Below are 22,137 nucleotides of genomic sequence, written 5' to 3' on the forward strand. Positions count from 1 at the left end.
ATGTATCCGTCGTATTGTGTGTAGATGGCAGGCTCGGATCTAGAGAAGACAAACTGGCCGTCTGCGCCTGATACACATGAGGTAGTATGATGCCATCGCCTTACCTGCCGTGATCGCGAATACCAAGAGACGATCAAACTGGAAACTAGCCAGGACTTCCAAGTTCCAAGTTCTGGTCGCTGCTGCCAACATCGTCGACAGTTGAATGTCTGCACCCGTGGCGGCGGCGCTATGGACCACAGTCTGGCCTGCACTAGAACTACATCCAGACTAGCGCTGCCATTGGACTGGCTAACCGTCCCGCTTGAGCCTTGATGTCATTCATTCTTCCCTCTCGCCAGTCAGTCGCGCCTTCTCCTCCATCAGCGAGCGCCGACCTGGTGAGAAGAGGAGTGAGTGAGTGAGAGAGAGAGAGAGAGATATCCCGTTGTCCTCGCCACCAACCAACCACAATCTTCTCGTCTCTCCGTCCCATCTCTGGTGTCACTGTCTGGTGTCTCTGTTCCGCTGCTCCATCCTTGGCCGAGCCATCTCTGTGTGGTTTCCATTTTCGCCTTTCATTCCTTGATTTTTCCCTTCTTTCACTTTCGCCGTCGGATCGCCTCATTGTCTATACACGTGACATTGAGCTTTCCTTTCCTGTTACTAATATCGTTCGAAGAGCCGAGGCGGTTACTTGACTAAATTTTTAGCTGGGCGGACGATGGACTGATTGACTGATCGATGCTACAGTACGACACTCTGACCTACAACTACGCAAACCTGGTTTCTTCAGCGGTTGGATCTACAAGCCGGGCGGCTTCACCATCGACCCTTCTCAGCTTGTTTCGTCGCGTCTGTGCGGGTACTCGACGTCTGGGAATCGGTTCTAGAGGTCGATAACGATTCTTAACACAAACCCGTATCTAGTGGTGAAGATTCTCCCCCAAAGATATAGGCAAGCAGCATAAAGGACAATCTCCGCAAGGTGTCTATTTCCAAGATTCTGCCTGCCATTATTCACTCACAAGGATGATTAATTCCAAAATCCTTTTTGTCCAACAGCGCCTTGCATTACAATCAGTCTTCCTAACATAACACGTCACCCGACGATCCTCCTTTTACTGCCTTGCAGCTATCCCCGCGATGAAGTCGTCTTTGTACGACAAGGTCTTTGAGAGGGAGTTAGGCTACCGGCCCTACAACGTCAGCCTCAAAGGCCTCTATGGTGCCTCGGAGTGGATCGATGAATTGGATATTGTCAATGAGCTTGGAGGGCACACGGGATGCGTCAATGCTTTGAGGTATGTATCTCGATGCCTAGGGCGAGTCTTATGTTCTTCCCGAACATACTGACACAGACAGCTGGTCGAATTCTGGACGGCTGTTAGCATCCGGGTCCGATGACACTTACCTCAATATATACTCATATCATCCTGATTCATCGACATCTCCGTTTGCCCTGACCACCTCGATAAACACGGGTCACACAGCAAATATCTTTTCCGTCAAGTTCATGCCCCATTCTAACGACCAGACCCTTCTTACCTGCGCGGGAGACTCCGAAGTCAGGATCTTTGATGTAGAATACTCGTTCAAGAATGCTTCTAATCCCGCTGCTACCGATGCCTTCTCCACAACAAGGAGCAGGCGGATGACCGACTTTTTTACCGGAGTTCGTCATCTCAGTCATCACAACACAAATAGTCGCGTCTATCGATCTCATTCCGATCGCGTTAAAAGAATTGTGACCGAGTCGTCTCCATATCTGTTCTTGACCTGTTCAGAAGATGGTGAAGTGCGGCAGTGGGATCTGCGTCAACCGTCGTCGGCATATCCCGCCCCACGTGGAGGACAAGGTTTCATGGCATATCGACCCGGTGTGCATCACGATGACTCCAATATTCCAGCTCCTTTGATATCGTATAAGCGGTATCATCTCGACCTCAATACCATATCATGTTCTGCGTCTCAACCTCACTATATCGCATTGGGTGGTGCTCACTTGCATTGTTTTCTTCACGACCGCCGGATGATTGGACGGGATCTACTTGCGGAGAAAGGCCAATTGAATAGATCGACTCCCTCGGCAGGCAGTTTTGAGGATGAAATCATGAGCAAAGCAACTAGATGCGTTCGAAGGTTTGCCCCTAACGGCCAGTCCAAAATGAAGCCTCATGACAACGGTCATATCACTGCTTGCAAAATTAGCGATGCGCGGCCGAATGAGATGGTCGTCAGCTGGTCAGGAGACCATATTTACAGTTTCGATCTCATTCGCAGTCCGGATGCGAGAGAAAAGGGGAGAACCGGCGATAGTGTCAAGACCATCAACTCGACCAGGAAGCGCAAGCGCGAAAAAGTCGCATCGGCCACATCGCTTTCAAGCGGGAATAGAAGACGCCAGACTTATTTGAGATCAGATGAGACTCCCGCTGAAGGATTGGAGATGTCATTTCATGTGCGCTATGGCAATGGAGAATCAGAAAATATCCCGATATCAATGACGAACGAACACGACGGTGACACGACCGAGGATGTCATAGAAAGAGCACGATCTTCCGTTTTGACTGAAGCGCAAAAGTTGAGTTTAAAAATTGCAAAGGTTCTTGTCAAAATGCGCAAAGCTCTATTCTCTCTTGAGGCATCAATGCGAGAGATGTCACAGGCTCAACGTCATTATGATCTTGCTTCATATCAACCCGCTTTTGCTACGGTTTTGAGCCATGCGTCAGTCTGTTTGAACCAGATGGATGAAGTAAACAGATCCTGGAGATACCCGCTAAACCCATCCGAGGATGTCGTTATCATGCAGCAAACCCTCAGAAGAAATCGTGAGGCTGCCCGGCGCTTTGTTCAGGCTTGTGGAACTCTGGCTGTGTCTCTCGGGGCGTGCACAGGAGATTCTCCTGGAGTAGAGGATGGTCGGATAGACTCTTTTCGACAAATTGTCCCTGCGCCTTCAGAAAACGGTACCGTCGACTCGGAATCCCAGTTTGGTTATGACTTCCTGAAAGCAATCCTTCTCTGGCTAGATGGCGGCCGCCAAGCCGTTGTGGAAGGATTTAAGCTAGGTCAAAATTCTCCTCGGAATCGTTCTCGGTTTCCCATCCCGGAACATGAAGGGGACAGAGCAATTGAACATTATCTTGTACCGTACCTGCGGGAATTAGCCGACTCAACGCCTGTCATTGACGTGGATGCTTCCCGATTCGAACGTGACGAATCGCGGATCATCTTTCCGACACAGCAGGCTGCGCTTGCTGCTTTTGAGAAGGCTGTCCAACTGCCCCTGGAAGAACTAGAGGAAGCCGCAGTTGTAGACGAAAACGATGATTCGCCCGAACGAATAGTCCGTGCTTTGAACAAGCGTGCTGCGACAAAATTCTGGGGACTCAGAGTCGGACGCGGCCTGTTAATGAATGTTGGCGAAGGCATTACTTTCGAGTTTGTCAACCGTGCATTTGGGGGTTTGCGCACGTTCTTGAAGGAAGATGATGAAGATGATGATGAGTGCGAGCGCATACAGGAAGACATTGACTTGGAAGACAATTCAGACATTGAAGAAGTTCGGCTTGTTGCTAATCGCGTTAACGGACACAATTCAAACTCGGACGGGATTGAAGCAGCAGGTCCGACCCAACTCACCAGCATTAGCGATGCGTCACAAGACGAATCCGATGATTTCGACATGTTTGATGAAAGGGCTAGCTTTGAGTTTGGTTACACGGACGACGAAGATAATGATATGGATGACGGCGACGACAATGACGATTTCGATGACGACGAACAAGATGCCGATGACGATATATTTGGATTCTTGAATCACGGTGGACTTTCGAACCGTCGGGGCAGAGAAGAAGTTGACCTGGACGTTCCCTGTGGGACTCACGAGATGATCTATCGCGGACATTGTAATATCAAAACAGTCAAGGATGTCAACTATTACGGTCTGGACGACGAGTACGTTGTTAGCGGATGTGACTCTGGACACGTTTTCATGTGGGATCGAAAGACGGCCAATATTGTCAATATTCTGGAGGGTGATGGAGAGACAGTGAATATAGTACAAGGTTTGTTTTCTCTTGTCGCATCAATGTTGAACATGTGTATTGATCTTGTCAGGTCACCCATACGAACCGACATTGGCCGTTTCTGGACTTGACAATACGATCAAGATATTCTCTTCCGATAGACGCGCACAACATGATGCCCGCCACGGGGTCAACATACTCAACCCAGAACATCCGGCAAATATGTTTGGAGCTCGTCCGCGCAATACGGCTGGCAGCTCCCAAGTATTCGGTCTTAGAAGTTGCAAACGAGTCACGAATAGCTATCAGATCATCTCTCAAAACGACATTGACAGACAAGGTGGACTCAGCGATGCCTATATCACAGTAGGTTAAGGTATCTTCTACTATAGTTGCTTCTACTAATCCATCACAGAGAAGTATGTTGGCTCGAATCGCCGCGTCGATTGGGCAGCGTCATACGATGAGAGGTGGGAATCCTGCAGCCGCAGCAGATGTGGGCGAAGGGACTACTTTAGTACTCGATGAAAACTGCACAGTAAGTTTAGCTGTGGTCAATTTACCCGACAGCTTGCTTATATCACATTCTAGGTTATGTGAGTATCTGGTTATCTACATCGTTCATGTCATCGCCCAAATCTACTCAGTAGTACGTCGCGACTACCAAATTACAACGACAGAGTTATCAGATTAACAGATCAATAAAGCTTCACGATGATTTACTTGGGCGGTATATAAATTAATCGTTCGAAAAAAAAAAAAAAGACTGGCATGCTTGATTCGGCGTTCAACTGGATGTTTGGATTGTTCAGGTTCGGAAATAGGATAGGATAGATACCCTTTGGATTGATAATAAGATGTCAAGCCATTATTAGCAGATAGAATAAATAATAAATTGATACAAATGACTTTTCAAGGATGAATAACATAGTAATCCGGGGGTGTAAACATCAGCCAATCATAGACAGAATTTTGATAAAGATCTGATAAGATAAGAACTGATAAAGATTTTCTTTCACCCCGCCAACTTGAGTAGATCCATGATACGACGATATAAATTGGCCTATACTGCCATTGAATGCAATCATGACAACAAATACAGGCATTCAGACTCAATTATCTGAACTATCGACAAAAATATACGACAATTACGACCCTCACAATCCACAGATCTACCTAGACCGAGCAAAGCTATACGCAAAACTAGGATTCTATGACCTCGCTGCAGCAGATGCCTACAGAGCATTGACCTTATTGGAATGTGCTATTGAGCCTGATTCAGCAGAGTATGTTGCTCAGAGGCGGGTTGACACTACAGATGACGGAGATGATGAAGAGGAGTTTGTCGAAATTACAGAATCAGAGTATGAGTCGATGATCGGCGAGACGTATCTCATTCTTGTCCAGAGTTTGGTTCAATGTGGATGTTTGCGTGATGCGTTCGAGTTTCGGGGTAGAGCTATCGAGCATTTATCCTCCCTGGATGCAAATTTCAAAGAGATCATATCCCAACTCCAAAATATGGACAAAGGACTAGACATACCCGCCGAGAAAATGGCTACGCTTCCAGGCCAAGGATATGCGCGGCGAGTCCTCTATCCATGGAATGAGCATGAGCCAGACCGCAAAGCGCCCGAAACACTCGATCTCCTCAACAAACGCCTGGAAACAGTCGCGCCGAATCTGGAAGTTAAAGCCGTCGCGTTACCGGCTTTGCATGGAGAGTCCAATATAGAAAAGGAAGGAGAGGTATCAATTCAACTAGGTCTCTTCGCCAAACGTGATATTCAAGCGGGTGAAATCATTCTACGAGAATCGTCTCTATTAACAGCCACAAACCGTCTGCACGACGATTTGTGCGACGCCTGCAACGGCCCATTACCCGACTTATCGGTCCCCACAGAGAAAGAAAGGGGTGAAAGAGCAGTAGCCTGCGCCTCGTGCGACGATATAATCTTCTGCAGCCAAAAATGCCACGACGAAGCTCAAGAGACCTACCACGGCGCCATTTGCGGCCAGGAAGGTCTCGACTCAATTGGCAAGGATGTCGCTGACCCAAAGGACAAGGCTGATTATTTATATTTCCTGTTACTTGGACGCGCAATCGCGATGGCCGCGACGCAGGATATGCATCCGTTGGAGATGCCGGAAATTAAATATATATGGGGCGATTTCCACGACTACCATCCCGATGCAGATAATGAGTCGAAAGAGGAGTATTCGCTCCCGTTTTCGTTTCAGCTTAATATCCTCCAACCAACCCGCCTACTGGAAGAAATGGGCCTCGACCCGTTTACGACTTTGGCCCGGTATGATACTTGGATTTTGAATACGCTCTATGCGAAATTCAGGGGCACAGCTTCGGGTCGTTTGTCGACCTGGGATGGGGGTCCGGAAGTATGCGCTGTGCACCCGCTATGGTGTCTCGCGAATCATTCGTGTGATCCGAATGTGAGGTGGGAATGGGGTGGGGAGATTTGTTTTATGGTTAGGAAGAAAGATGAGAAGGCGGTTTGGAGAAGGGAGATTGATGGAGTGAAGGAAGAGAGGGCCACAGAAACCAGCAAGGAAGGGGTTATGATTCGGAAGGGAGAAGAGATTTTGAACCATTATTGCGATATTGGGATTGAGGTTCGGGAGAGAAGGGAATGGGCTCGTGGTGCGCTTGGGGGATTGTGCCAGTGTGCAAGATGTCAATGGGAGGCTGCGGATGATTAGTCTTGTGTGAATTATTGAAGGTATTCATAATTATATTCTATGTTTGGATTCATTATCATCAGCGAGATAGAAACATGATGCAGGTCATATGATGCGAAAAAGAAAGTAAATGTTATACAAATCAGATCCCGAATGTCCAAAGCATCAAATAGAGAATTGCAGGTACGCCATTATATGTCGTGGTATCGTGTTCATTGAAATCATTTAGCGTGATCAACCAGCTCTCCATACAAATCCTCGGGTATCTTGCGGACGAACGATACCGTCAGACTGATCACCTTGTCTGCTTCTAGGGGTGGGAATGATCGTAAGAGTTTATTGGGGCTGATAATAGTCAGTACAGAATTGAATATTCTCTAGATTGTCATGACATACCTCTCGCTCTGAAGAATCGCATCCCTCATTCGATTAAGCTGTGCCACAATGCACAAGATATTCAAATGCGGCCCATACGCAAACAAGAAATCCCATAAATGAAGAACTTCCGGCAACGGGGGAGTACAAGCGCACAATGTCAGAACCGATGGAAACGCATACAATTCCGCATACATCCCCTTGGAGAACAGATAAGCCGCGAGTTTCGGATCAACGATTTCCAAACATCGATCAACCAGGCGAAGGCCCTTGTGAACTCCATCCATGGCCCCTCGCACATATCCAGGACACTCCTTTGTGACGAAGTAATGAAACAATGCAAACGCCTCGACTTCGCTGCGAGCTGCGTAAAGAAATGGCGCGCACAAGACATTCATACCTTGTACATAGATTGCCGGTTTCGTAGTTGGATTGTCTATCGGTTGTACCGAGTCACCCTCTGGTTCTTCCGTGATCGTCGGCGGACTATCTATAGCAAGCTCCAGTAATTCTTTCCTTCTCGACGATGGTCGCGAAGACGGTTTAGTGACTTGTTGCGCATCATGCAATTTCCATGCAACCGCGTTCAATAGACGGATCAAACTGGCTTCGGTGACTCGTCGCTTAAACAATGGATCAGTTGCTAGTGTCCGGAAAGTGTCGTTTCTGATTTTGGTGTATGCTGGAGATCGCCCACGATGGACGAGTGCGAGGTATTCGTCTGTCGGCAACGGGGGGACGCCGAGGAGCGCTAACCAAAGGTATATTCTATATGTAGACTATCCCCTTCAATTAGCTGTGTAGAAATACGGAGTGCTCGACTTAACATACCATGCCATCTGAATCTGCATCAACTCTATTCGACAAAACCATCAACCTCAACTCTTGTAACGTCTCCAGTAACCTCCCATCCGCTGGTCCATCTCGTAACAGCGCATCCAAACCCGATCTCTTGATAAAATAACCAGAGGAATCTGTCTTTCTAGCTGGTCGCTTTGTTCTGACAGTGCCCGTCATCAATGGCGTGGGATTGCTTGAGCCTGATTCACTATTCGATCTTCCGCGAGTCCGAGGTCGTGCGATTGCGTTGGATTGGATGTCTGTGCCTGCGCCATTGCTAGAGGCGTCGCGCTGTTGATTGTGACCACCGTTGATCCCGGCAGTTGTCGTCGTCGCTAAAGGTTGTCCGAAGCTCGAGAACGATGTCGACGTCAAAGACTGGTGGGATTGAAATTTGCGGAGCTTACGAGGAGATTGCGGTGAGGCCGGGGGCACAGCAACTGTCGGCAATTTCGTGTTGACCAGCGACGGTTTACCGTTAGTGGACATGATGATGCTGTGAAGATGCTTATCAACAGAAAATAATCTAGATAATTTGAGCGAAGTGAAGCAGATCAGAATATGCGGGGGAGCTCGCGATGGGACGCGTTAATGGAAAGGGCGGCTGGACGAATCAGCGCCAAGACCTGCGACTAGGTGCATATTGAGGCAGGCAAGGCACACGACTTTGGGCAAGTGCTCTGTACTTCATCGTAAAGATCTCCAACAATAATCTAACAAACCCTGACAATCCGATCATCAGATTTGTTCGCTTGAGTGGAAACAGCACGACGGAAGCATCTCAAAGGTTCTCTCTAGTCGAGATAACCCTGTTAACCCTAAATTCTAAAATTATTCACTAACCCTGACCCGACGGTCGGACCCTGAGGCGGAGTATTCTTCTGTACGACATGCGTGTCCACAGTCCATACGGGGAACTCCGTTATTGAGCTACAGGGTACTCTACTCCTCTAGTGTAATCAGATGCTATCCCATGAGATGAAAACGTGGTATAAATGCCCAGACTCCAATGAGATGTCCCTCGGCTAAACCAGCCAGAAACAGGATTCAGCCCTTAAGCCAAGAATGGACAGAGAGCACGTGTGTACAGCATCCAACATACGCCGACGACACTGAATCGAGTAATCTGACAGAACAAATCTCCAGACATGAAAAAATCCCACCCACGTGTGGCATTTAATGATCGCCATTGGTCTGGGGCAGCCCACCCCTCTGCCAAGAGCTGCGGCGGTGCCAAGCGCCTTGGAAGGGGCCCGCTCCGCCATGCCAAGATCAGATCTCTATGGCTTTCATCTCGACAGACTTTCCACAGTTTCTACCGTCTGGTCGCTGACCGGTCATAATTAGATAAAAACTAACGCCACGCCATAGGTCTCTTCTTTCGTGATTTATTGTGGACCCCGTCACAGTCTTCTATTGAATCCCAGAACTCTATCACTTCTTGGCTATGCTTGCCACTGCAAAAATATTAACAGCTTACCCATCATCCGACCCTTTGATTTCCGATGCCAAGTACAGAATGGAGAACTTCCAAGACTCGAAAGGCTTGCCTGTGCCGGATGACAATTTGTGCTACGATCAATCACAATGCAGTTCAAGAGAATGTGCCAGAGATTCGGCCCAAATAGGCAATGGTGCGCATGGATTTCTATACGCGGTTTTTACGAGGATGTAACGGCTGCAAGACAATTGGATATCCTGGACATCGTGGCTAGACACGAAAACTGCCCTGTCGGGGCCGACAGCTTGGGTTTCGAAGAATTTAAAAGGGCTCTTATCGCCCTCCTCCTGCCTGCTCTGGGTACATCGGGCCAGACAGACACTCTCCTCATCACCGAGTCCGACAATCATTCATTGCCGCCAAGATGAGACTTCATCAATATGACTACGTATTTGCCATTGGCACTTTGTTTGCCATGCTAGATGCCTACAACAACGGTGCAAGTGAGTATCCCATTACACTCTTCTGCTGTATTTGTGCAGTACTGACTAGCTTCTGTAGACGATGTCGCCAACTCTTGGGCTACCAGTGTGTCGTCCCGATCGATCAGCTACCGACAGGCCATGGTTCTCGGCACCATCTTCGAGATGCTCGGAGCCATCACCGTCGGCGCCCGTACTGCCGATACCATCAAGAACGGTATCATCCCCGTCTCGGCTTTCCGTGGTGATGCCGGTGTCCAGATGCTTGCATTCACCTGTGCTCTCGCCGCTGCCTCTTCCTGGGTCATGTGGTGTACTCGTCACTCCGCTCACGTCTCCTCCACATACTCTCTCATCTCTGCCGTGGCCGGTGTCGGTGTCGCAACAGTCGGTGCCTCCAAGGTCCAATGGGGCTGGAACGGTGGTAAAGGTCTCGGCGCCATTTTCGCTGGTCTTGGAATGGCCCCTGCCATCTCTGCTGCCTTCGCCTCCATCATCTTTATGTTGATCAAGCTTATTGTTCTCGTTCGCAGGCAGCCTGCCAAATGGGCAGTCTGGACCTCTCCATTCTTTTTCCTCCTCGCCGCCACTCTTTGTACCTTGTCCATTGTGTACAAGGGATCCCCCAGCTTGGGTTTGAGCAAGAAGCCTGGTTGGTACATCGCTGCCGTCACCATGGGTACAGGTGGCGGTGTCTGCCTCTTGTCTGCCATCTTCTTCCTTCCTTGGCTCCACGCAAAGGTCATCAAGAAGGACCCTACAATCAAATGGTGGATGTTCATCTTTGGACCTCTTCTCTTCAAGCGTCCTGCTCCTGCTGAGGAGCACGAAGCCAATGTTCCCAACTACGCTGTTGTTCAGGACGAAGATGACAAGACCGTTGTTGGTTCCCCCGAGATCAACGCACATGACGTTGAAAAGTCCGACCAGGGCGATGCTTCCACCAACACTTCTGAGAAGGATGAGAAGCAACTTGTCGCTGCCGAAGCCACCCAGGCCACTTACAAAGAGCTCATGGCTCAGGGTGAGGCCCGATTCCATGCCAAACTCCTCCAGAAGCGTGGCCCTCTCGGCTGGGCTTTGCGAACTCTCCGCGACAACCCCATGGGCGCCGGTCAAATCTACGAATTCCACAATGTCAAGATCCTCGCCAAGCGTATCCCCGCCATGATTGTTACCGGTCTTCTCTACGGTATTCACTACGACATCCACGCCGCCCAGACTGGTATCGCCGGTACCCCCGACGGTCAACGAATGCAACGCGTCTACTCTCATGCCAAGAAGTACCCCAACGAGGTCGAGCATACCTATTCCTTCATCCAAGTCATTACCGCTTGTACTGCTTCTTTCGCCCACGGTGCCAACGATATTGGTAACTCTGTCGGTCCCTGGGCCGTCATCTACTCTGCCTGGAACACCGGTAATGCCGCTGCTTCCAAGGCCCCTGTCCCCGTTTGGCAACTCGCTGTCTTGTCTGGCTGTATCTCGATTGGTCTTATTACCTACGGTTACAACATCATGAAGGGTAAGTCATCCACCACCCAACCTTATCTATCTAACTTATACTAACTCTGTGTGTCATAGTCATGGGTAACAAGATCACCTACCACTCCCCCAGTCGAGGAAGCTCTATGGAGATGGGTGCCGCTCTTACTGTCCTCATTTTCTCTCAATACTCCCTTCCCGTCTCGACTTCGATGTGCATTACCGGTGCCACCGTCGGCGTTGGTCTCTGCAATGGTACCATCAAGGCCGTTAACTGGCAGCGAGTCGGCCTTTTGCTTGCTGCATGGATTATGACTATTCCTATTGCCGGTACCATCGGCGGTGTGTTGATGGGATTGTTCATCAACGCTCCTCATTTCACTTCTTAGACGCTTACCACGGTATACTGTGATGGTCTACGGACAGCTAGGATGTTAATGGTTCGGGGTGGAGGAAGATGTAATGACGAGTTGCAGTTGTTCGCATAAAATTATTGATACCACACACATAGTTAGAAGTCTTTCATTTATAATTATATATACTTCATATCTAACTCCAAGTGCTCATAACTATTATACTTAGAATTAAATGTATTAAGAAGCAGGAGAAGATTTGGCAGCACTATTCGAGCCATTCCCATTGTCCGAACTGTCCATGATACTGCCCACGAAATCTTGATAATAAAACACATCCCCTCTCTTCTGGCCACCAAGCGCTTGCTTCCCTCTACCGCCGAACGCTCTTCGTCCTGTGAACCCATTGAGGACTTCATCGACTTCCTTTTCTGTCAGGGGACTTTCTCCAACATCCGGGTTTGTGTGCAAAAGTGCATCCCGGAGTTCGGCCACGTCTACCTGCCCGCTATCATCATCATCAAAGGCGGCAAAGGCATTGAGAAGTTCTTTTTGAGATGATAGTGGTGCTAGTAGATTGGAAAGGGTGCTAAGAAATGTGGGTAGGTTCATGGTTTGTGCAGCTCCGGCAGGGAAGTATTGAGCAGTTGCACTTGATGATGGATCCCGGCCTAATCGTAGAGTTAGTTTGAGACAATAAGATTACAAGCTTGAGAGTGCGTAGACATGCCTAGATTTGACAAGACGTCGGCCACATCATCTCGATTGACGTTACCATCATTATCGCGATCAAGCACCAGAAACGCCTCTCGCATATCCCTCACTTGAGAAGCAGGCAATTTTGATAACGTATCACTACTAACAACATTCGTACGGACCGCTCGCGCGCTCATCGGCGACGAGAAGCCGTTCCTATCAGGTGCGCCTTTGGTCGGCGACACAGGTGGTTCTCTCCACCGGGGAGACTTTGGGGTGGAAACCGCCGGTTGGTCGTCCTCTGTTAGAGCTTCCTCATTGTCACCCACGGTATAAGTTTGATTTAGTTTGCTTGGAGATGTCACTGGTGTGTGGCCTCTTCCAGGTGAACTGGCTGGTGTATTGACTCGGATGCCTGTTGTGGGTGAGCCGGGGGATGACGGACGTCGGAATGGGGATGCTCGCGGAGAATTGAATGATAAAGGTGACGGTTTATAGGGTAGATTTGAATTCATTTTGCAAGTTTCCGTATGGAGTTTTGCTGGGGTGTTGTGAGGTTGATTGAAACTCGCTGTCGTAGTGAGGGCTGCCGGTGGAGCCTTGTTTACTCGTTGTAATCCGGGCGTGAAGGCTGGCCGATGGGAGGGACTCGGTTGTAGACTGCGGAATCGTGAATGCGAAGGGGTATAATTCTATCCCCTCTGTCAATCTTCGATCACGCTTCGTAGATCAGACGAAATCCTGGTGGTGTTTAATAGTCTGTCACGAAATGAGATCAGTGATATCGGTCAATACAGTAATCGTCGGGTAAACAAAGAAAGCGGCGGTTGCCATGTCCGGGCGGTGAACACTGATTGGCCAATCTGCAAACCCACTCAGGGGAGGGAAAGAGCATCCCCAATTAACCATAAACCACCCAACTTTGCTTCTTTTGTGATTGATCACAAAATCGACTAGAAGAATCTCTTCTGTCTACGCTTCCATCGCACGGTACGAGCCCCGCTGGTGCGTCAGTCACGAATTCACGATACACTAGTTTAAGCGATACGACTAATCCACTATGTGGCAAGCCTCGATGGGTATCAATCACATGTGATCGAGTCTAGAGGCACTTGGTCCTGGGCTGGTTCGATCTTATTCCAGCTTCATCATTGCTCACTATACGGAGTATGTTTGGCGCACAGAGAAGTCCACTAGTAGCTGAATGAACAGTTGGACCATGCGAATCGTGCTGACAATGCATACACTACAGGCCGACGAGGGGAGACCGTTAGCGCATGACTATTAGAGTTATCGATTTTACTACCCAGAACACAACATGGCCAATCCGTTCCCCGCTAAAACACTGACCGGTGATTCTCAAACCGAGAAATTCTCAATCCCATCCTCGTTTCCGTCGTCCTCACAACTCAGTCTGAGTGGGAAGACCAAACTGTCGCCCGCCGCATCATTTCTAAGACGCACCCCAAGTAATGTGCAACATGTTCGGCGCCAATCCGTTCAGCACCCAGACGTCCTCCGCAGCTCGCGGCGATACAAATCCCAATACCCCCTTGACTCTTCCGAGCGCCATGTCGAATATATCCTTGTGGCCTCGTTCCACATCGACCGTGGTCCGATAATGGAACATCAATACCCTGCTGCAATTAGTGGCGATGAAAGCATGCTTGCAGAGCTTATGCTTCCCGACCAGACGCACGTAAGAAGTCAGGATTGGACTATTTTTTTCTTACACAAGGACACAGAGTCTGATGATGAAGATGCGGGGGAAACTAGTAAAAGGCGGAGAAGACGGAAGAGGCAACAGACCGAAACCGAGCAAGGAAGCGATGAGGAATTGGCCAACGATGAAGACCTTCAGTCAGATGAGCCTGATAGCACAGATGACGAGGAAGATAGCGGAGAAGGACCACCACTCATGTATGTCTTGAACTTGGTCAATACCAAACAAGACAATACAGCAAGACGGTAAGTCTATTCATTTTAATGACTTCTTCACTGGCTAACTAAAGCAGTGGTGCTGTTGTCAAAGCCATGGCTATCTGTACGCGCCATTCGTTTCTCCATATCTACAAGGTACGTTTTGCGATCTACTTGTTTGATTATATACTGACTTCGGCAGCCATTGCTTCTGCTAGCCTTGGAAGATTATTTCAAGGCCCCGTACCCAGAGACCCTCGCATCTTTATATAATGCAGTCAATGCGATGGATCTATCTTTGTTACCTCGATTCAACCTCCTCGAGCGAAGTATTCTACAAGCCAGTGACTCGAAAGACATGTTTATCGAAAAGTTTGAGCGCATGATCGAACAGCGAGTCGCAGATGAAGAGTCGGAACGTGATCCTGATGCACCTCCAGAGTCACCCACCGTGAAAGCACGCTATGCCCTACCACGAGATACGCACGAGTTTGAGTCCAAAGTAGTATACAGCGATATACCAATTCCAGTCAAGGTCCCTACAGTCATTTGGCCAGAAACAGTGGGCGACTTTTCGCTCATCAAACTCATTCAAATATTTGCAACACCACACTCTACGACACCGCAACCATTTGCGCTTCACCCACATCTCACGACCAACGGAGCTTATACCCATCCTATTATTGTCTTAGTCAATGCCATGCTCACTCAGAAAAGAGTCATTTTCCTAGGACATAATCGACCATCAGGAGAAGTAGCAGAAGCTGTATTAGCTGCGTGTGCTTTGGCATCTGGCGGTATTCTTCGCGGGTTTACTCGTCATGCGTTCCCATACACTGACCTGACCAAAATCGATGATTTATTGAAGGTGCCAGGATTTGTTGCTGGAGTGACCAATCCCACATTTGCAAATCACCCTGAATGGTGGGATTTATTATGCGATCTCCCTACCGGCAGGATGAAGATTAGCAGTCGGATTGAACAAGCACCACTAACAGAAGGACTAAAGTTCTTTCTGCATCCTACTGGCGGCAATGCATCCAACCAGGGCGCTGACCTCACAGGCGATGTAGCCTTTATGAATGACATTCTTCAAAGTATCAATCAACGATACGGCGAAGGGGTGATCCGTGCCAAGTGGCGGGCATATATCTACAAGTTTACCAGAGTAGCTGCAGCCTTTGAAGAGACAGTCTACGGCGCTTCAGCTGTCCATATTATGGGTCCTCGAGAGGGCACCACGTCAAGTTCTAGTGGTGCTAAAGCGGATCCGTCAGATCCGGCATCACTGCGTGGGCATGGCTACGTGTGGCCTGATGAGGTTAGCAAGCAACGAGAACTTGCAGCATGTGTCCATAGGATCGAAGGATGGCGGAATACTCGGTCTTACTATGCATTCATTCAGGATGTTGCTACCTCGTACAATGCCACTGGTCCTATTAAACAGATGGACTTGCAGCATCACCATGATCGACTACGTTCTTTGAAGCTGCCTCCTGAAGAAGCTGCTAACATATATTTTGCTTTCTCGCACGCGATACGCAATTACGCTGGGGTGTGCCAATTGCTGACAGTAACACCGGAGAGCCAGGCAGGATTGTTCTACGTCAGTCTTGGACTATTCCATCCAGACGTCGCAGTACGGGATTCTACAGCGGACTTACTCGACCGTATAGCCAGTCATGAGGCAGGGCGACATTTTTGGAACCAGGTTGGACGGTTTACAAAGCTGGCATATTTCAGGATTAAACGAGACCGCGATAGTCTGATCAGCCCAGCTCTTTCGACGGCTACCCAGGGTGACCCTTTTGGAGGGCCGCTCCGTCAGCAACGGAGTTTGGTCGGCATTGCTCTTGAGGGCACGAGTGCCACGAACCGGAGGAGCTGATATTAACTTATATCTACACGCTTACCATATCATACCCTATCGTATCGGATTCTTGGAAATAGTGACTTGAATTAACGTGCAACACGCATCTGCTGTTGTGTAGAATCAATAGTCTGTACGGAATACCTATACAGAGTACTAATATTAGACACTCTATCAGAGTTTGCACAATTCAATAGCGTCAAAACTGTCAATATGTAGTGTGCAGTCCGATCTGTTAGGGCTGCGTGGCTTCATATGACTTGCGTATGTCACATTCAGCTCCACCGCCCTCAGCTTTCTGAATAGGGTTAGCTCCATTAAGAAGCCCTCCATCCAATTGAGTAAAGCGTACGGAGTCCAAATGCTCTCTTATCTTTGATTCTTTTCCTCCTCGTTTTCTTCTTCTCCACTTGACTCAGGGGGAAGTCTTGGCCATGTCCTCATATGGTCGGCCCTCGTGTTCTTCTCTTACTACGTACTTCGTCCGGTCACCATTCCTCAATGGGATATATGTACGTACTGTGGCGTTTTTAGGGCGGAGAAATTGGCCCTGAAGTTCCCAGTCCACGTTCTCGTCTTCTATTCTCCGACATGATCACGGAGTCATGCGGATAATTCTTTTTCGGTGTGTCGACTGCATACAACTACACGCATACTACGAATAGATAACAAAGTAGAAATAATTGTCGTTTGGGATCTTTGCCCAGAATACCCCGTATTTGGGAGCGTGTTGCAGCATGTCTCAAGCGGTGTTTGAGTGCCGCTTGTCTTTTGTCTTTCGGTCAGGAACACCGCCTTATTCTTCGTCTCTGGACTCTTGACGAAGAATCTATTTTGTACTCTGTTCTTTGCATGCAATAATTGTCTGCAGACCTATCAGATACCGAGTCTATGTGTGCGAGTGCACGGAGTATCTGCCAAGTGCTCTGTACCTGAGGTCTCAGCCAAGAGCCTGGCTCAGTCCAAGACAGAGAAAAACCGCAAATCTCCTAGTCCAGACACCAAGACTGCTTTTGACTCTTTTCAGCATCAAACACCCTTGAACCATCGCCGCATCAGGCTAGTGGACTCGCTTTGACCAGCAATAGTCTGACCTTTTAACCCCATTTAGTCTCTCTTGAGTCATGGCGGTCCTGACTCCGCCCAGCCTAGATTCATGGCTTTTCGGTCTGGTCGCTTTTTTCCTTTCACGCCGTTGACACTTGACAGTGGATTTCCCGCTTAGCGCAAATCTAAACAATGTTATTCAAATTGAATGCGTATTTATTATGCATCTTCCGCCCTTGTTTCTTTCTTATATGCGTTCCTACCCCATTGTGTTCGCTCCCACGAACTCTTCCATCTTCGTGCCGTGAGGGGCCATCTGGGGACGCTGCAGAGGACTGACACAAAACTGTCGACTGGACTCATTAGTATTGCCTTTTCGATTCAGTACTGTCGGACTTCTCAAGTATTTGTGTTTATCCTGTCAAGAGAGCAGCGGTATGCAAGATATGTCTGCAAGCGAACCTCGGCTGCATCTTGATACACCACACAATGCCCTTCCATAGTGCGGCCATACAGACAAAGGAACTGAAACGCATCTAGACAACGCTCATCGAATCACCCTCGCTCTTTAATCACTGACTTCGACAAATTGTCGTTGACAATTCACGCTCGTTCTGCATACAGGCGAACCCACATTCGCCCACGTCATTCGCTTACAACTTAGACAACCATGTCACCATCTATATCCACCCATAGACTCGTTGGAGTCATGTCATATATCACATTAATATTATTCTTAATAACAAACAGCTATGGCTCGCCTTTGCCACACGAATCCGAAGCTGCTGTCAATGTATTAGAGGCCTCCGACTTGCCGCATGAAGGAAGCGATGATACCACGATAGAATTAAGGGCACCGACGGAAGCCAAACCATTCCTATTGACAGAAAGAGCCACCTCGAGTAGCAGCAACACCAGCTTTCCCACAGCATTCGACACGATAGGAAACAACTTTACAGCAAAGAGCTGTCCAAAATTCTTTGATTACTTTCTCGCCAATGAAACCTACAAATCCTGCTATGCAGTATCCATCCTTCTCCAAAACTCAAACACCTTCTTCAAAGACCTAGCTTCGGCAGTGACGTTAGACCAAGTACTCGACACATCTTGCTCAGCCAACACAACTGCATGCGTGACGTTCATGACCAACCTCGCCGCCAATCTCACAAGCAACGATAACTGCGGCGCCGACTACAAATTGGGAAACCCCACTGTAACCCAGGCCTACGATGGAATGGTCTCGTACGAACCCATCGCAAAGGCAGCTTGTCTTGAAAATCCATCAACCCATGAATACTGTTTCACCGAAGCAGCTACCAACAGCACCAACATTTCGGGGTATTCTCTCTATCTTCTCCCTCTAGGGAACTCCCTGCCTGGTGGCAGTCGGCCAGAGTGCAACCAGTGCACGCAAGCCACGATGGCTGTATTCAAGGACTCTGCTGTGGTCAAGGGGAGCCCGCTTGTGCGGACATATATTCCGGCTGCTCAGACTATCAATATCGGCTGTGGACCGAATTTTGTCAATGCCACAGTCAACGTCGGTACTCAAGATTCTGGTTCAGCTTCGTCAAAGGTTTCGGCTAGCAGTGTAACTGCAACACCGCCGCCCTCCTTGGCGGTTGTCGGGCTCTTACTCGCGACTGTCATGTTGTTCGCCTCACTTGTATGATTTTGAGCGAGCGATACGCCACTCCCTCCAATCACATCTCGAACACGCGCAGTGTATATCCCTCATTCCCTCCTTTTGAAGAAAATTGTCCATATAATGTAATACCAGCAATTCAGGACGTCTGTTGTTTCGGGGTCTGTCTGTCAGCCCTGACAAGCGGATTGTTTTGACTTTGTATGTTTATAATGAATGATATTCAGCAAGCGACATTATTATTTGATTCTACTTTTTGACAATGTTTAGTTGATAATACGTACTACAATATCATATTCTAGTCGACTGCTTCTATACAGTAAAGGTATACAAGGTGACGGCCAATGAAAAGCAATGAATCGGTGTCCACTCGCCGGCATCCGCGGGCTCCGGTAATCAAAGCTACTCGTTTTCGAGTCGTGTCATCCTACGTAGTAAACATCAGAGTCGTTGCCAACTCTCCTCTGTATACATATTATTGATCGATCGTGTCTTCATAATGCCGGAAGAAGATCACGATACAAGCAGGAGTGAGAATGCGCCGACGTGGCGGGCGGTAAGACTCTTCATTTCTATATCAAGTACATATATGCACTAACATCCTCGATGCAGTGCGATAATTGTCGAAACAGAAAGGTAGCTCACGAACCTCGAGCCTAGGTTTGGATAAAAAAGCTTACAAGTTGGTCCAGATAAAATGTGATAAAAGATCACCTTGCTCCAACTGCAGAGCTTCGAATCTCGCGTGCCGGACAGCCAACAGACCCAGAGAACAGCGGCAACGGATCTTGATATCTGATCAATAGTAGGTCCCCAACGGCTGTGTACTATTATCTATGCTGCTCGATACTAAAAGAAATGTAGTGAGAAGAAAATCGAGATCATTGAAGAGCGACTGGCTCGTATTGAGGGCTTACTTGAAAACCTGACCTCTCTTTCGGCCACTTTTCAACATCTAGCACCAGCAATGAATCCAACAATCGCAGCTACAAGATCCATACAAGACACACTCAAGATAGAAAAGATTCCCGTACAATCCCCACCGTCACTACCAGCACAACCACCAACACCCTCAACCCGGGGCGACCATACCCTCAAAGCAGGCCACAGCAACACCACCAACGTCGCCTTTGAAGGCGCCTCATCTTTAAGCGCCCATTCAGTGCACGCAAGCAGCATCATCGAAAATGCTATGAGCAACGACTATACATCATTCACTCGCGATCCCGAGATGCAGGAAGCTCTCTTTGCGCTCCGACATCTCATTGACAAACAGCATTCGCCGCCTGTGAACCACGACTACCGCTTTCCGAATCAGCAGGTCGATGCATCTTCTTGTATTGATTTTTCGTCGGCAAAGATGCCGCCTCTTGAGTCCGTGGTGTCACTTTTGAGACTTTGTAAGGGTTCGTTGCTGTAACCTCCACGTTAGAATGCCGCAAATGCTGATCTCCATGCAGAATCTCAGAATTTCCTGCAACATCCATTTATCGACTTTGGGCAGTTCAATGAACTGTGCAAAAAGGTCTACTTCGCGACGGAGGACTACTCTCTTGGTACATTCGCCCTAGTCAATGGAGGGCTGTTTTATTTGTTCCAGCAAATATCCTACCTAGAAGGAAAGAATGTCCCCGAAGCCGCTGCGAATGCAGTCATATGCCGTGCCAACCTCGAATATGCTATTAGTCGGTTCAGTGTCTTCATGGCGCCTAATAGCGAGAACCTTCAAGCAATACTCATTGGTGTAAGTGACTTATCCACATACAAAAAGCTTCAAACTAAATATTTTAGGCGTCTTACGCAATCGACATATCGCAACCCTCTCTCTGCTGGGCCCTCGTCTCAACAGCAGCGCGTCTCTGCCAAACGCTCGGCTACCACAGATCTGTCGGCTCACCGGGCGACAATCAGCTCGACACCAACCTTAAGAAGCGCATGTTTTGGTTCACCTACATCCTCGACAAATGCCTATCACTTCGAATGGGCCACTCTTCCATCATGCAAGACTTTGACATCACTTTACCTCTCTCTGATCTATCGGCAGACTCCCAAATGACAATGTGGGACATCATGTACCACCAATGGATAAAAATCGGCTACTTCCAAGGCCGCATCTACGAAGAACTGTACTCTCCCCGTGCGCTTTCAGAACCAGCAGCAGATCGAACTCAAAGGGCAAAACAGCTCACAGCCGATATGCAACTATGGTATCAAGAATCGCAAAACCAGCTCGATCCCTCGCGAGCATATAACCCGCTTTATTATGCTGCCGCCGCGTCGTCATCCGAGATTATGTATTATGGTCTTTCGACGTTGGCGTATCGAGCTGTTCCGCCGGGGCCGTTGGATAGCTCTACTATCTTCAGTAACGAATGTATCGGTATGGCCAGGGAGGCGTTGAGGGCTCATCAGCGGAATACCGAGCGATATAAACATACAAACAGCTATATCTGGCATGGATACATTTCTTGGTACGTTTCTAGTCCTCTACTTTAGAAATTTACTAATATGTATTACGATAGGGTCCTAATTAACTGCCCCTTTACTCCCTTCATGGTCCTCTTCTGTCACGCCATCGCAACCGCAAACCTGTCGGATGTGAAATGCCTCGGAGACTTTGTCTCTTCTCTCCAAACGTCCGGTGAAGCAGTCGAGGCAGCTGAGAAACTTCGTCGACTATGTCACGTCTTCCATCGTGTTGCGGAGTTGTATATTCAGACCAAGATTCAACAGCAGCAGCATCATTACCAGTACGATAGTGGCAGTGGTGGGGGTCTTGAGCAGAGTCAACTAAACAACATGCAATATCATCAAGAGCAGCAGCAATCCCTAACCTCGCCTTCAGCATCAACGACAACACCACTCAACATCCCACCGACTCCTCAGCCCAACACCACCACCAACGCCAACAACACATTCAAGTACACCAACCCCTCATCGTCATCACAATTCCCCATAGACGATTTTGAGCCGTACCTCAGTGCCCTCGGATTTCCGAATGCGGCTGGTTTCTTGAACATAGGTCAACAACAACCACCACCACAGCAGAATGGATTAGCACCGCAAATGACCGCGACGGCATCAGCAGTGCCAACAGATTACACAGCCGAGAATCTCGAAGCGAGTCTCGGCAGTGGCGATGCAATGTCCCTGGAGAATTGGTTTAATGGGAATGTTAATCTTATGTCGCTGTTGGAGATGGATTTATCGAGTATTATTAAATAGACCTCGTTCTTAGCTCTGTTTGTGACGAGAACATTTATCAATTGGATT

General features: G+C 48.4%; 9 protein-coding genes across 9 annotated transcripts; 7 read left to right on the forward strand and 2 right to left on the reverse strand.

The window, feature by feature from the left end:
- Positions 1 to 1,125: 1,125 nt before the first annotated feature.
- Positions 1,126 to 4,613, forward strand: EYB26_008556 (uncharacterized protein; the record flags this gene model as incomplete). The annotated part of the gene is made up of 5 exons (XM_054267807.1): positions 1,126 to 1,283; positions 1,345 to 4,052; positions 4,105 to 4,379; positions 4,429 to 4,551; positions 4,605 to 4,613. The coding sequence occupies 5 exons, from the start codon at positions 1,126 to 1,128 to the stop codon at positions 4,611 to 4,613; spliced, it is 3,273 nt and encodes a 1,090-aa protein (XP_054123782.1).
- A 486-nt stretch (positions 4,614 to 5,099) lies between these two features.
- EYB26_008557 (uncharacterized protein) lies at positions 5,100 to 6,731 on the forward strand (the record flags this gene model as incomplete). Its single annotated transcript, XM_054267808.1, has 1 exon — positions 5,100 to 6,731. One exon carries the CDS (start codon positions 5,100 to 5,102, stop codon positions 6,729 to 6,731), a length of 1,632 nt encoding a protein of 543 aa, XP_054123783.1.
- Positions 6,732 to 6,931: 200 nt separating this feature from the next.
- On the reverse strand, positions 6,932 to 8,414 carry EYB26_008558 (uncharacterized protein; the record flags this gene model as incomplete). The annotated part of the gene is made up of 3 exons (XM_054267809.1): positions 6,932 to 7,055; positions 7,107 to 7,864; positions 7,917 to 8,414. The coding sequence occupies 3 exons, from the start codon at positions 8,412 to 8,414 to the stop codon at positions 6,932 to 6,934; spliced, it is 1,380 nt and encodes a 459-aa protein (XP_054123784.1).
- A 1,376-nt stretch (positions 8,415 to 9,790) lies between these two features.
- EYB26_008559 (uncharacterized protein) lies at positions 9,791 to 11,722 on the forward strand (the record flags this gene model as incomplete). The annotated part of the gene is made up of 3 exons (XM_054267810.1): positions 9,791 to 9,869; positions 9,928 to 11,373; positions 11,433 to 11,722. The coding sequence occupies 3 exons, from the start codon at positions 9,791 to 9,793 to the stop codon at positions 11,720 to 11,722; spliced, it is 1,815 nt and encodes a 604-aa protein (XP_054123785.1).
- Positions 11,723 to 11,926: 204 nt separating this feature from the next.
- EYB26_008560 (uncharacterized protein) lies at positions 11,927 to 12,897 on the reverse strand (the record flags this gene model as incomplete). The annotated part of the gene is made up of 2 exons (XM_054267811.1): positions 11,927 to 12,357; positions 12,417 to 12,897. 2 exons carry the CDS (start codon positions 12,895 to 12,897, stop codon positions 11,927 to 11,929), a joined length of 912 nt encoding a protein of 303 aa, XP_054123786.1.
- A 254-nt stretch (positions 12,898 to 13,151) lies between these two features.
- Positions 13,152 to 13,670, forward strand: EYB26_008561 (uncharacterized protein; the record flags this gene model as incomplete). The annotated part of the gene is made up of 4 exons (XM_054267812.1): positions 13,152 to 13,189; positions 13,340 to 13,387; positions 13,453 to 13,549; positions 13,635 to 13,670. The coding sequence occupies 4 exons, from the start codon at positions 13,152 to 13,154 to the stop codon at positions 13,668 to 13,670; spliced, it is 219 nt and encodes a 72-aa protein (XP_054123787.1).
- Positions 13,671 to 13,700: 30 nt separating this feature from the next.
- On the forward strand, positions 13,701 to 16,190 carry EYB26_008562 (uncharacterized protein; the record flags this gene model as incomplete). Its single annotated transcript, XM_054267813.1, has 3 exons — positions 13,701 to 14,350; positions 14,398 to 14,458; positions 14,505 to 16,190. The coding sequence occupies 3 exons, from the start codon at positions 13,701 to 13,703 to the stop codon at positions 16,188 to 16,190; spliced, it is 2,397 nt and encodes a 798-aa protein (XP_054123788.1).
- A 1,699-nt stretch (positions 16,191 to 17,889) lies between these two features.
- EYB26_008563 (uncharacterized protein) lies at positions 17,890 to 18,891 on the forward strand (the record flags this gene model as incomplete). Its single annotated transcript, XM_054267814.1, has 1 exon — positions 17,890 to 18,891. The coding sequence occupies one exon, from the start codon at positions 17,890 to 17,892 to the stop codon at positions 18,889 to 18,891; it is 1,002 nt and encodes a 333-aa protein (XP_054123789.1).
- A 472-nt stretch (positions 18,892 to 19,363) lies between these two features.
- EYB26_008564 (uncharacterized protein) lies at positions 19,364 to 22,089 on the forward strand (the record flags this gene model as incomplete). Its single annotated transcript, XM_054267815.1, has 7 exons — positions 19,364 to 19,420; positions 19,477 to 19,500; positions 19,557 to 19,669; positions 19,729 to 20,270; positions 20,325 to 20,608; positions 20,656 to 21,335; positions 21,387 to 22,089. 7 exons carry the CDS (start codon positions 19,364 to 19,366, stop codon positions 22,087 to 22,089), a joined length of 2,403 nt encoding a protein of 800 aa, XP_054123790.1.
- Positions 22,090 to 22,137: the final 48 nt, after the last annotated feature.

Source organism: Talaromyces marneffei, chromosome 6 (assembly GCF_009556855.1).
Source record: "Talaromyces marneffei chromosome 6, complete sequence".
In the NCBI taxonomy this organism is placed as follows: domain Eukaryota; kingdom Fungi; phylum Ascomycota; class Eurotiomycetes; order Eurotiales; family Trichocomaceae; genus Talaromyces; species Talaromyces marneffei.